The 14,181-nt window shown below is 53.3% G+C and overlaps 2 protein-coding genes across 3 annotated transcripts in view; both read left to right on the forward strand.

The window, feature by feature from the left end:
* The window catches only part of CADM3 (cell adhesion molecule 3), a 30,641-nt gene extending 27,466 nt beyond the window's left edge, over positions 1-3,175 (forward strand). For both annotated transcript variants that reach the window (XM_055402999.2, XM_055402998.2), the window contains 2 exons: positions 583-708; positions 2,007-3,175. In XM_055402999.2, the coding sequence (XP_055258974.1) occupies positions 583-708; positions 2,007-2,125 (245 nt within the window). In that variant the 3' untranslated portion in view covers positions 2,126-3,175. The remainder of the gene's footprint in view (positions 1-582; positions 709-2,006) is intronic.
* Positions 3,176-4,885: 1,710 nt separating this feature from the next.
* ACKR1 (atypical chemokine receptor 1 (Duffy blood group)) lies at positions 4,886-7,434 on the forward strand. The gene is made up of 2 exons (XM_055402997.2): positions 4,886-5,979; positions 6,406-7,434. Exons 1-2 carry the CDS (start codon positions 5,416-5,418, stop codon positions 7,375-7,377), a joined length of 1,536 nt encoding a protein of 511 aa, XP_055258972.1. The 5' UTR covers positions 4,886-5,415; the 3' UTR covers positions 7,378-7,434.
* The last annotated feature ends 6,747 nt before the right edge of the window (positions 7,435-14,181 follow it).

The raw sequence follows: 14,181 nt of genomic DNA on the forward strand, positions 1-14,181 counted from the left end.
AGCTAAAAAGCTGGCCCAGTCAAGCCCAAGGAGACATAAGGTAGGAGAGGGAAAATGTATGAGGAGTCAATGAGACATCAAGACTCAAAGTGAGTCTATAAAAATAATAATAATAATAATTGCTCTCCCATGGGTAGGAGATCCTTAACTACAGCTCGTATAATTTTGGACACATCAGAACTGTGTCCCAGGCATGTGCACGGTCTTCTCAGACCTGCGGGGCTCTGACTGTGACTGAGGCTCCCCTCGGCATGCCTGGCCAAGCCTGTGCTTGGGAATCTGTCCTCTGTAGACACTGCTGTGGAGGACAGATTCTCTATGTCTGCTGACAGAGGCCATCAGAACTGGGAGGAAGAAGGTCAGTCTTTATCCTTCAAACAAGCCTGTGGATGGTGGGGAAGTGACGATGGAAGCCCAGACCTCTCTGATGAGAGGAAGATTGGGTCTTGCTGGAACTCTAAACTCCCTGACAAGAAGGAACACTGTTCTCTCTGTGGTGTAAGACGGTCCGTGGCCTGGTCGGACACGCTGTAAGGTGCAGGCTCTTCCCGGATCTGACTGCGTGCTCCCCTCTGCCCCCAGACCCCAGCCCGGTGCCCTCGTCCTCCAGCACCTACCACGCCATCATTGGAGGGATCGTGGCTTTCATCGTCTTCTTGCTGCTCATCCTGCTCATCTTCCTCGGTCACTACTTGATCCGGCACAAAGGTCAGAGGCACGAGGGAGCATCGGGAGGACTTGAGAGTGGACAGGGCGACCATCAGGGGCAGGCAGGGTAGGAGCGGGCTGAAGGAAGGGCCTTCGGAGTCTCAGCGGGCTGGAGTGTCCAAAACCCCTGGAGCGTTGGTGGAGGAAAGAACACAGCCAACCCGTGATAACTGAGCACCGCCAGCCCCGTAGTCAAGCCTGATCACTTGGTGATCATCCAAGTAAAGTCAAACCTTCCCACTCAGTCAGCTGCTGCTCCCGTGCTGTTCTGCTTCCAGGGCCGCCTGCTGTAAGGCAGAACTGCCTGAACTCTGCATCTCTCTCCTGTTTCTACCTGCACTTTGCTCCTTTCGGTTTAGCCTCGTGCTTTTTGTCCTTTGAGCTCCTCACCCCTTAACCCCACACCATCCCTTTCCTTTTCTCTCCTCTCTTGTATCTCTCGGAGAAGGCAATGGCACCCACTCTTGCCTGGAGAATCCCATGGATGGAGGAGCCTGGTAGGCTGTAGTCCATGGGGGCGCGAAGAGTCGGACACGACTGAGTGATTTCACTTTCACTTTTCACTTTCATGCATTGGAGAAGGAAATGGCAACCCACTCTAGTGCTCTTGCCTGGAGAATCCCAGGGACGGCGGAGCCTGGCAGGCTGCCGTCTATGGGGTCGCACAGAGTCAGACACGATTGATGCGACTTAGCAGCAGCAACAGCTTGTATCTCTGCCATCTCCTCCTCCCCTCTCCTCATATGCCTTCCTCTCAGATTTAGCCCTCTGTTATTTCTTGTAAGCTAGCTGCCTGGGTCTTAGTTGCATTGCAGCACATGGAATCTTTTTTAGCTGTGGTATGTAGGATCCAGAGGGATTGAACCCTGACCCCCTGCGTTGGGAACACAGAATCTTAACCGTTGAACACCCAGGGAAATCCCTGGCCAGCAGCCTGATTCTGTGGACTGGTCAGGTGCTAGCCAGATCTCAGCAGTGCTGTCGTGGAGCCGACATCGCAGCTTCCCTGTTACCACTGTATGAGCACACGCGTGTGTATACACACATATACACACACAATTTTTTTTTGCCTGTGTTATAGATGAGACTAAAAGCAGGCTTCATCAATTCTTAGTAGTGTGTTCAGGTGAGAGATCTCAGCAGCAAGATGCTAATTAGGGCAGGTGGGGAAGAAGAAAGCTCTAGGTAGGAGAAAAGTTACAGAAGCAAGGTGTGCGTGAGTGGGTGGGAAAGTGGACAGGGGTCCTCCGAGATTCGGAAACTGCTCCTGAAAGAAGGAGCCTCTTCTCTCTCCCCAGGAACCTACCTGACACACGAGGCAAAAGGCTCCGACGATGCCCCAGATGCGGACACGGCCATCATCAATGCAGAAGGCGGGCAGTCGGGCGGGGACGACAAGAAGGAATATTTCATCTAGGGGCGCCCCCCAGGGACCCCATGGGGACGTCTGGGGCCATCACCAACCTGGACTTGTACAGAGGACCCCAGGGCCGCCCCTCCCGCTTGCTCCCCAGCCCCTCCCCCACCCCCCTGTACAGAATGTCTGCTTTGGGTGCGGTTTTGTACTCGGTTTGGAATGGGGAGGGCGGGTGGGGAGGGAGGGTTGCCCTCAGCCCTTTCCGTGGCTTCTCTGCGTTTGGGTTATTATTTTTGTAACAATCCCAAATCAAATCCGTTTCCAGGCTGGAGGGGCAGGGACCCTGGGGTGAGGAAAGCAAAAAAAAAAAAAAAAAAACACACAAACAGAAAATCTGGAGTGTTAGGAGGATAAGGAGAAGGCTAGGGCCGGAAGGAGCTGGGTCAGTTTGATGGGGGGCTCTCACCAGCCCTCCACCATGAGAGCATCTTCCTGGATTTCTCTAGGGTTGGGGAGGCTGTGAGCAGGAGGCGGGAGGTGGCTTTTCCTCTGTGAGTCGCACACCGTGAGTTCTGCACAGAGAAGGTACCGCCTGACACCCCTCCCCCACCCTAACAGGAAAGGCGTGAATGGGGGTGCCCCCGGAGATGTGACCTTCAGGTGGCGTGCAGCCACGTGGCGGCTCAGGGCTTCCCCATGTGGGAGGACGCGGGTCCCTGCAGGAAGGGCAGTTTTGGAGAGAAAGGATGGCAGAGATGGCCCTCTCTGCGCCCTCGCCCCACCACCCGGCCCCTACGGTGAATGAAGCCAGGCCCTTTTCCCAGGAACCGCCCTTGGTGGGTAGCAGAGCAAGGCTGCCCCTCCTTGCTCTAGCAGCTGTGGCGAGGTGCTGCTCTGGGCCCTAAACTGCATCTGCTCCCCCGCCCAGGGGCCCCTGACTCTCTCACTGGAGCCCCGGACTGTTGCACGGCAACCACTCGTCTTAGGCACTGCTCAGCAACTTCGCCTCCCTGTCTTCTGCTGCCCTCTGCCCCTCCTGTTCCCCAAGCCCGCCCTCCCTCCCTCAGCAGCCAGGCAGGCAGAACAACAAAAATACTAAAAGGAGCTTCACTCTGCTGAGCTGTTTCCTGCCCAAACGAAGGGAATGGGAATGTGTGTGTCTGTGTGTCCGTGCGTCTGTGCACGTGTGTCTGTGAGTGACAGGCAGAGGGGCTCCTGGGCAGGTGGGGGGCTGTGGGGCATGTGGAGGAGGGCTGCGGGAGCTGACAGTCCCTAGGCAGGCCATGAGCCTCACCTGGGGCCTCGCTCCATCCTGGTATCTCCATGCCGTCCCCAGCGCCCATCTGTTATGGAGAAAACAGTCCCAGGGTGTGTTTTTGTTCAGTCGTCCATCTCATCTCTCCCTGAAACACAGGGCGTTCACCCTCTGCCTCCGTTTCCCCTTCTCGGAGCCATGGAGTCAGTGCCAAAGCCTTTGCTATGCATCCCTCAGGCCTCCCGCTGGCACTGACCCTGGAATGACCGCTGTCACTTCTTGTCCCCATAGTCTGTACCCGGTGTGTTGAGGGCTAGGAGCAAAACCGCCTGTCTCCTTCCCATCTCCATTCCATCCCTGCTTTTGATTTTCTGTCTTCCTTGTGGCCAAGCCGGTTGCCATGGAAACGAGGCCACGCACCCTCCTTGCCTGCCGGCCACCCCACCTCAGACCCAGGGTGCCCCTTGGCACCACTCTCACCCTCCTCCAGCATGTCCTGCTGTCCTGACAACCCAGGGGCGTGCAAAGTGGGGGCAGCTGCAGCCAGCAGGTCTGCCCACCCCCTTCAGTTCAGGTAACACTGTCGTGACTCTTCCAGCCGCTGGTTAGGGCCCTGGGCCCCCTCCTCTTACAGCAGCAAGGCAGCCTAGGGCCCCAGGCCTGTGGGCTCCCTGCCTCCCAGCACCCGCTTTTGGGAAAATGACTTTTCCTCTTTGAGCTGAACCACTCTGTCCATATTACACAGAAGCCATATTTGTACGGGGGGCGGGGGGAGCAGGGGCCGTTGTGCTGTGTGTGTCTGTCTGGGGGTGGGGGGCGGGGCAGGGAGCAGGGAGGGCACCGTGTATCTTTATAATCTTTCTAACTCTCCTGTGCTGATCTCAGAGGGGCCACCCTCAATATATCTGGATTATCCGTGTCCTTCGGCTGCCTCCTTCTTGCCACTCTTGCTCCTGTTGGGATGCGTGTGTGTAAGGGCTGTTCTGCCCCTGCTGCCTCCAGGGCTCAAGGTGTGTGCCTTGCCAGGCCGCTCTCTCCAGGGCGTCTTGTATGGAAACGACAGAACTCTTCTGTGGGAGAGAAGAGCATTCCTTCGTGCCCTTTGGCCAGGTCCTTACATTCCAGGGATGGGTGGGGTACCTGACTGCTGCCCTCTGCCAGGCCATGCTGGAAAAAAAGGAGACCTCCAACACCGTTCCAGGATCGCTTCAACAGACCCCCAAACTCCCTCTTCAGTCCCCTTCATGTTGAACCTGAAGCTGAAGCCTGTGTCCCGGGAGAAAGGAGACCATCTCAGCAAAGGGACCCTCCCTCTGCACCTCTGCGTCTACCTCCAGCCGCCCGTGAGTGAGCAGGAAGGAGGGCTGGGCAGAGCTAGCACTGTGACACCCCGCAGGGCCTTCTCGGACAAATTAAGCAGTATCACCCAACTATCTTCTGTATCGTTCCAACACGGACGCTCTATGAGTCACTGTTCCCCATGCCCAGACTGAGCGTCCCCCAGTGAGGAAATAAAATGCAAGGTAGGGGTGGGGGGGCGGGCGAAAGAGCAGAAGTCATGTGACAAACGGGGTGGTGAGGGGACGGCATACCAAAGAGTAGAAATGTCCATTTAGGGGCATCCTCCTGCAGGATGCTGGTGAGAAATAGCTCTCCGCACCACAAGAAACTGTACATCTTGCTAAGATGCCAGGACAATGTAGCATTTCCAGGACTGTTATCCCCCAACAGAAATGTGAATAGAGATTGCCCCATAGGCAGCAGTCCCATTTTAAAGTATGCTAACTCATTGTCCCCCAGAGCCTGCTTTAACTTGTCACATCGTGTGTTCCGCTTGGTATGGAAGATGCATTTACTGTGCATCTTGCCCATAGGTGGCTGGGCAAATGCCCAATCCATCCCTGAAGCAGCTTCATTATACAGCATTGACAGCTGCCCCCCAGCCTTCCCTCCTCTCACACCAAAACTCCCAGACACCTAGCACTCAGATATGACACACAGCCACACATGAAGATAAATAAGGACACTCCTCCACCGTGAATGATACACAAAGAGCCCCCTCCTGAACACATACCGCTCAGGTTGTCGGCATCACATGGATCCAGCCACATGCACCACTAACACCCCCTCCCACAAACACGTCGCTTTTGAACTATATCTTTCCTTGGATCAAGTTCAAGGGGATGGAGAAACAGTGAGAGCCATCAGCTTCCCGTTCCCTCCAATTTCCCAGCACGTCTCTTATCACTGCCTCACATTTCACCTCTGGTCCCCTCTTCCTTCCTTGTGCTTGAAGAATCCCTTTGTGTTGGAAAGCCCCCTGGCTTCTCAGCCTCCCTTTCCACCATCGGAAAAACACCCGACTTTCTGGTCCCCACCTTTTTCCTTTCCCAAGTGTGGGTCCTCACCAGCGGACTCCAGTCTCAAAACAGGAAGGCCCCGGCGTCAGTGCCCTCAGTGGTCCTGGGGCTCAGACAGGCGGTGTGCGTGGGGTAAACACTTCCTTAGGCCCTGCCCGCCCCGTGGCCCTGCCCAGAGCCGATGGCCTTCATTAGTCCCTGGCGCTTATCTCGGAGCCACAGCCACAGACAGAGCTACCCCAGCCCGTCTCTCTGCCCGCCCTGCACCCGGCAGCGCCATGGGGAACTGTCTTCACCCGGTGAGTGCGGGGCTGAGCCAGTCCCTCCCTCTCTGCCTCCTACCGCCCCTTCCGTCTGCCCCTCGGGTCTGTGTACCTCGCTCCTTCTCTCATCTCTAGCTAGTCCCTTCCCTCGTTTTCCTGTCCCCTTGTTCTCCCTGCGTCCAGGGTCCTCCATTCCTTGCCTCCTCGTCCATCTCTGTCAGTTTCATCCAGACCCGCTCCTCTCTCCCAGGCCTGTCCTCTCCCCTGCCCTTGCTTTCCTATGGCTCTTGGCTCCTCCTGAGTCGCTCAGTCTTGTCCTCTCCCACCCTCTCCCCTGCACCCAGCTCTTGCGCCCCTACTTTTCCGCTGCCCTTCTCTCCCTACCTCCTGCCCTCGGTGCCCAGGATCCGCTTCAGAGAGATAGCTGGATGCTCTGATTGTCCCTTTGGGGATGTCCTCCAGGTGGCTGATGACAACTCCACCAAGTTGGCCTTTGAAGAGGAAATTGGGAGTGAATTTCCGGAGACCTACTATCCAGACTATAATGAGGCCGACCTGGAAGCGGCTGCGCCCTGCCACTCCTGCCCGCTGCTCGACCACTCCTCGCTGCCCTTCTTCATTCTCGTCAGCGTCCTGGGCATCCTGGCTAGTGGAACCGTCCTCTACGCACTTCTCAGACCTCTGTTCCGCTGGCAGCTCTACCAGGACAGGTCTACCCTGGTGCAGCTGGCCGTGGGCAGTGCCCTCTTCAGCATCGTGGCGCCCATCCTGGCACGGGGGCTCAGTGGGGCTCTCATCACCTCTCTGTGCCACCTGGCTCACTTGGTCGCCTATGGCTCAGCCTTTGCTCAAGCTCTGCTGATAGGGTGCCGTGCATGCCTGGGCCCCCAGCTGGGTGCAGGCCAAGTCCCAGGCCTCAGGCTGGGGATCACTGTGGGGCTCTGGGGAGTGGCTGCCCTCCTGTCGCTGCCAGTCGTGCTGGGCAGTGACACTTCCCAAGGACTCTGCACCGTGACCTTCAGCGGGGAGTGGGAAATGTTGCGGTACATACACGCTGCAGCCTGTTTTGCTATCTTTGTCTTGTTGCCACTGGGTTTGTTGGGAGTCAAGGGGCTGAGGAAGGCACTGGGCAGGGCGCCATGTCCCTGGGTTGATATCCTGTGGGTCTGGTTCATTTTTTGGTGGCCTCAGGGCATGGCTCTGGGATTGGACTCCTTAGTGAGGTCCAGGGCCATAGTGCTGTTAACATGTCCGGCCCAGCAGGCCCTGGACATGCTGCTGGATGTGGCAGAAGCCCTGGCAATGTTGCACTGCATGGCTACACCCCTGCTCCTTGCCTGGGTCTGCTACCAGGCCACTCACACCTCCCCACCCTCCCTGCCTCTGCCTACAACACAGACTTCTCATCTGGACACCCTTGGAGGCAAATCCTAGCTCTCTGCGCACCTGCCAACCTGAATTAAAGTCTACGCTTTTTTTTTTTTTTTAATGAAGCTGGTGGTTTCTTATTTTGTCTGGGGACGTAAAGGAGAGGGAGGAGAATGGAGAGAGAGAGACATTTCACACCAGACTTTGCTGTCAGCGTCTGCTTCTCTGGCTGGCCTGGGGACAAAGTGAATGATGTGCAAACATCCTCAGGGCACACAGATGTTCTCCTGAGGTGTGGGGTTGCTGCCATCTCAAAGGGCAGGGGGACCAGAATATGAGGAGAGCAGGTAAACCTAAAAAACAAAAAAAAGCTAGAAGAGATGGCGTAGCTAGTAAAGAAAGAAGAGATGCTGCTGCAGTGAGAAAAACAGAAGTGTGAAGATGAACTGAGAGCATGACTCCTCTCTGCCTGGCCTGGCCAGCACTCCTCTCTGCCTTCTGTATGCCTGCTGTCTTCCTGTTGGCTTTGCTTAGAGATCAGGGTGGTTGGGGGGAGGAGTGGAGGAGAGAAGCGTCCTGAAGGACCTTACTTAACTCAGGGAACCTAGCAAGATAATTCTAAAGCCACTTCCCAGGAGTCATCTCTCTGAGGTTTACTCCTCAGCGTAGTCCTCATCCCCATGTGTGTGTGCATCTGTCTGTCTAAATCTGTTAGACCCCGTGTCCATGTTAGATGCATGCATGTAATAACAGAAGGGCTTCCCTGGTGTCTCAGATGGTACAGAATCTGCCTGGGTTCGATTCCTGGGTCGAGAAGACTCCCTGGAGAAGGGAATGGCTACCCACTCCAGCATTCTTGCCTGGAGAATCCCACAGACAGAGGGGCCTAGCTATAGACATAGGAGCCAGTCTATGGGATTGCAAAGAGTGGGACCCGACTGAGCACTAACAGACGCCTGTGTGGATACTTGCCTCTCTTCCAGAGTTTGGCTGGCACACTCCTGTGTGAGTGCTCCGCGCTCTCTTTCTCTCGGGCCTCTCCCTCCACCTCGTTCTGCTCTCCATCCTTGCTCTCAGGGTATGGAATCAAGATTTGTAACTCACTCCTAACTCAAATGAGTTTTCTTTACCCCAGTTTCTGGACCTGGCCTTTTCTATGAAGGGCGCATCAGTTCAGTTCAGTTCAGTTCAGTCGCTCAGTCGTGTCCGACTCTCTGCGACCCCATGAATCACAGCACGCCAGGCCTCCCTGTCCATCACCAACTCCCGGAGTTCACTCAAACTCATGTCCACAGAGTTGGTGACGCCATCCAGCCATCTCACTCTCTGTCGTCCCCTTCTCCCGCCCCCAACATTTCCCAGCATCAGAGTCTTTGCCAGTGAGTCAACTCGTCTCATGAGGTGGCCAAAGTATTGCAGTTTCAGCTTTAGCATCAGTCCTTCAGGGAACTAAAAGTCAAGAGGCTGTGAAGCATAAGATACTTGAGGAGGAAAGCCCTGATCTGGCTGGGCAGTCTGCTTGGAATCCCCCAAGTTTCCCTTCTAATAGCTTTTAGCTCTCAAAATAAACCGTTTTCCCCACACAAATATATCCTTCTGCTTTCCCCACCGTACCCCTTTGCCCTGGGGACCTCTTCCCCAGATATCCTCCCTGACTGTCTGGATGCTTCATCCTGATCCTGGAGGGTTTTTCTCAGTCAAGTTTAGGGATGATAGGAAGGCCCGTAAGTAAGCCCCTCTCCGTAAGGGGGACAGCCTCTTTCGATCACTGTATTCATTTCTTTCTTTTTGGCTGTGCTAGGCCTTTGTGCTGCATGGCCTTTTCTCCGCGTGGTGGGTGGGGCTCCTCTCTAGTTGCAGTGCGCAGGTTTCTGATTGAGGCGGCTTCTCTTGTGCAGCACAGGCTCGAGGGTGCTTGGGGTTCAGTAGTTGCAGTTCCCGGGCCCCAGAGCACAGACGAAATAGTTGCGGCACATGGGCTTAGTCGGTCCACAGGATGTGGGATCTTCCCGGACCAGGGATCGGACCCCTTTCTCCTGAATTGGCAGGCAGATTCTCTACCACTGAGCCACCAGGGAAGCCCAAGGGAAACCAATTCTAATGGGACCAACAAATTCACCCTGTACCCGAGATGCCACACAAAAATGTGTCTCTGCCTCCAACCCAATTAAACACGGGGGAGACTTGAGAAGGTACCTTACGTCTATCCGAATCTAGGGAGGTTGTTGTGCTGGTCGCTCAGTCGTGTCCAACTCTCTGAGACCCCATGGACTGTCGCCACCAGGCTCCTCTGTCCATGGAATTCTCCAGGCAAGAATACTGGAGTGGGCAGCCGTTCCCTTCTCCAGGGGATCTTCCCAACCCAGGGATCGAACCCAGATCTCCTGCATTACAGGCAGATTCTGTACCCTCTGAGCCACCAGGGAAGCCCTGAATCTAGGCATGGCCTGCCATTTTTCAAAGATGTGCTATATGTGATTTCTCCCCAGAATCATTTCTGCTTCACTCTTTGGACTTTGGAGATAAGTAGAAGAATGCAGGAGAGGGGCAGAGATGAGTTAGAGCATCTTTGGCAGGTGACTTGAAAGGGAGGAGGAATTTTCCTGGGTGGGTGCAGTGACAAATCCTCTCAACCCCCCACCTCTCGTCTCTTAGCAACCACCAGATTAGCTGCTGATTGGTGCATCCTAAATTGAAAGGCGGGATTTAGGGACCAATTGAGACACGGAAGACATACTGAAACAGGAAGAAAGGCAGAGAAAATAGAGAAGGATGAATTACAAGCCTAAATTATGCTAAGATCTCCCGCCACAGTTTATGCATGTATCCCAGTGTGTTCTTTGTTGTAATTCCCTTCCCAGCCTATTCTCATAAATTGCACCCTCCAGCACCTGACCACTCTCTCAATCCTGCAGGTACTGGCCAACTCCCTTACAAGCTACTGGATTCAGACGCTGACCTAGTTAAGGGGGAGGAGAGAGCATTTTCAACTTGCCAAATCTTCCAGTGTCAACCTGATGCAAAGGAGGCTTAATTTAAGACCACTTGGGTTGTCTTATCTACCCACCCCCTCAGCCATGCCTCCAGGTAGAGATCCCTCCTTGCTCAGCCTGGGTAGAGAGACCCTCAGATACTCTGCCCCTCTCTCACAAAGGAAAGGCCGAGGCAGAAGCCTGGGGCTGATAAGAGGTAAGGATTGGTTGGAGATGTGTCCCCACAACTTTCTCCTTCCCATTCCATCCCCTCTGCTTTGCCCCAGTTCCCCTGGGTGCTGGCCTTTCCCTGTGTTATCTCCATTGCATTCGGGTAGCTCTTCTGTAAGTCTAACCCTGGCCTTAATCATTTCTATAAGGCTTTCCTGGGGTCCTGTTATCCCAGTCCATTTACCCCACTGCACATCACCAACTACTTCCAAACTGCTCTGACTCAGGCATCTTTTCTGCAACCCTTCAGGAATACACTTCCTATTTCCTTTGAACTCTTAAGAATTTAATCTTAGGGATGGCAGGGACTTTAGCTCTGTATGCATTATTGGGCCTCTGGCTAAAGAAAAAAACCCTCCTCTCAGGAAGAAGACAGCCAGAAAGCAAGCTCTTGGGAACACACACATACCCTAGGGAGGGTTGCTCTGCATTGCTTCTTTATGGAGAGAGACTTACTTCTTAAGGGAAGATGGAAGATCGCACTGATGCCCATAGTTCATTGATTTCAAACTGGAGCCCCTCCCAGAGGATTTCAGAAGCAAATACCTGGTCCTTACATCGTATTTCCCTGAAACCATAGCCCCATCATTACCTTCCTCAAGAAAGAGTCCTCTGAGGAATTCTGATTGAAAACTTCACTGGGATTTCAAACCCAATTCATTGCCAGCTCTGATTGTCAGGGATTTGCATGAAAACCATCGTATGCTACCTAATTATTCTGACAACAGCAGCCCGCCGTCTGGGCACAAGGAGAATCGCGGTTTTAATTAACAAGAATGCACCTTGCAGACGAATGTGACTGTTTAGGTTAATTAACAAGTCCGAGTCCTTCCAAATCATCTCTGCACGTCTTCTAGGTGATTGGGGCAGGAGGGTCTTCGGGCACTCAGGGGATGGCAGGGGGAGGTGAGAAATCCACTCGGCCAAAATGCGTGTCAGCTTTCATCCTCCGTGCAGCTATTTGGTGAAGGGAAGCGGGGATCACCAGGGGAAAGAGGCTCTTGAAAACATTGATTTGGGGAAGTTTGAGGCATCGTTTTAGGGTGGTTTTAGGCATTTTTATGTCACCCTTAGACTTTTAGAAACCTTGTAGACATAGTTATGGAAATGAGAGGGAGAAGTCCTGGTAATTCTCAAATATCTCTGATTCATTGTTCAGTTGTTTGCAAACTTGTCTTCCAGGAGGAGACCTCCAGCACTCCCCAAACTGCCATTTCGTCCCATATTTGGAGGTACGTTCCTACCCCATTTGGAAGTGTTAGTCAGTTGTGTCTGACTCTTTGCAATCCCATGGACTATAGCTCACTAGGCTCCAATATCCATGAGATTCTCCAGGCACGAATACTGGAGTGGGTTGCTATGCCCTCCTCCAGGGATCTTCCTGACCCAGGGATCGAAGTTGCTTATTCCCTAAGATTTCACAGATTATGTCCCAAAATTCACCCTTGCCCTCTTCAAGGGTTATTGTTTGTTTGTTTTTTTTTTCCTGAGTAGTTCTCCACCTCCTAGAAGAATACACCACGTGGGACTCCAAACTGCATGTGTTTGAAGGGCTGGGCTTTCTCCCTCTGTGTCATGCCTTATTAATGTATGGGGGAGGAACATTGCAGGTGTCTTGGAAAATCTGGCAAAAATTGTGAAATCTCTCTTCAGGAAAATAGAATTTTCCACCCCAAATTTGGTGTTTCGTTCTCCCCCACTGCACTCAGAGCTGAACTCACATGCCTTCCCTCTGCCTATAGGGGCTCCCATCAGCTCCTCCATGCTCACTAAGCTGGAGACCTGTCTGCTCTCTGAACAGGCAAGTCCCATTCCCACTAAGTGTCTTCACACTTGACGTCTCTTCTGCCCATGACTCTCTTTCCTGTGCTCTTTCTCTGACTGAGACTTTCTCATCCTTGAGATCTCGATGGAAATCTCACCTCCTCCAAGAATGACCTTCCCTGACGTCCAGTGGGCTGTAGCCCCCAGCCACCTCATGCACCCAATGATTTCCCAGTTCATCTAGGACGTTTCCAGCATGGCACCATGTACCATGCACTGAAATGGTCTTGTCTCTTTATTGGTTTGCTTACCAGCTTGTTGATGATCTACCCTTCCCCCCACGGGAAAAACAAGCACCAGGAATGCAAGAACTTCTCCTGTCTTGTGACTGGAAAATAGAGCTCATAAACATATGATAATATGAGAAACAGCTTCCCTGATAGCTCAGTTGGTAAAGAATCCACCTGCAATGCAGGAGACCTGGGTTGGATCCTTGGGTTGGGAAGATCCCCTGGAGAAGGAAAAGGCTACCCACTCCAGTATTCTGGATTCTATGAACCGAATCATCCATGGGGTCGCAAGGAGTAGGACATGACCAAGTAACTGTCACGTCACTTCATATATGAGAAATAATTAATTGTATAAAAATAAAGTGTGGTGCCCCACTCTGCAGGGTTTTCAGTCCCTTGGGGAAGAGGAATAAGTAAGAAAAGAATTAGCACAGAAGAAATGCCCCAAAATGGAACTCCTCTCCCTCAGTCCCGCAGGCCATACTTTCCACAGCATGCAAGCCGTTTGGGGGTCGAAGAGTTCAGAGGGCTGTCAGCACATGATTTCTGGAAACCTGTTTTCTGGGTCAACTTTCGGGTGGCTGGAGCTGAGGGGGTCTTCGCCACAGCTCCCCAGCCACGGAGGAACGGTGCATGCTTTCCTTTGGGACAAAGCTGCTGCGGACACCGCAAAGCTGTGGGCCTCAGACAGCCGGGGAGGGCTCTCACTCTTCATCTTCTCTTGCAGAGAAGTGAGTACTGGGAGACTCCCCAGAGTTCTCAGAGGCAGTCTCCCTTTGGCTCGAAACTGAGTTTGGAGTCCAGCCACCTCCTTACATGTCATCACCCTCAGTGGGAGCGCACACGCCCTCCTTGGACCTAGAAGCCATTTCTGTCTCCCTGTTGATTTTTTCCTTCCACTCTATCCCCTTCTCCTCTTTAGTTCCAGTTTAGGTGTCCCTGTGCCCTAGGCCTTCCCACCCTCTGAACTCTGCTTCCTCCTTTCCCGTTCTGGCCTCTGTAGCCAGCATGCCTACATTCACTTCCCTACAGTTCTGGGTACTTTGTCAGGTTAACCCTTTAAGGCACTTGGGCTCAGTCGCTCAGTCGTGGCCAACTCTTCATTATTCCATGGACTGTAGACCCCCAGGCTCCTCTGTCCATGGAATTTTCCAGGCAAGAATACTGGAATGCATTGCCATTTCTTTCTCCATTAAGGCACCTAAGGTTGTATAATTATGTATGAAAGGAAGTGAAACTGTTAGCTGCTGAGTCATGTCAGACTCTGTGAGACCACATAGACTGTAGCCCACCAGGTTCGGCTGTCCATGGGATTCTCCAGGCAAGAATACTGGAATGGGTTGCCAAATCCTCCTCCAGGGGATCTTCCTGACCCAGGGATAGAACCTGGGTCTGCTGCACTGCAGCAGATTCTTTACCAGCTGAGCCACCAGGGAAGCCCTGGTAATATATAGCAGTATATAATCATTATGCACTTATAATTCATTCCACTTAAGGGTGTATTGAGTGCTTTCTAAGTTAAAGACACTGTGAGAGGTCTGAGAGACACATGAGTGAATCAGACACAATCCTGGACACTTGCATCTCTCCAGACCCATCTGGTTCCCTCGGTC

Source organism: Moschus berezovskii, chromosome 4 (genome assembly GCF_049115385.1).
Source record: "Moschus berezovskii isolate FMDL1 chromosome 4, NW_MosBer_1.0, whole genome shotgun sequence".
In the NCBI taxonomy this organism is placed as follows: domain Eukaryota; kingdom Metazoa; phylum Chordata; class Mammalia; order Artiodactyla; family Moschidae; genus Moschus; species Moschus berezovskii.

What these genes read in the sequence shown, in the direction of transcription:
- ACKR1 (XM_055402997.2), top strand. Translation starts at nt 5,416, where the DNA reads ATGGATCCAGCCACATGCACCACTAACACCCCCTCCCACAAACACGTC. An exon ending in TGGGGAACTGTCTTCACCCG is followed by an intron (nt 5,980 to 6,405) that starts GTGAGTGCGGGG and finishes GATGTCCTCCAG; the next exon opens with GTGGCTGATGACAACTCCAC.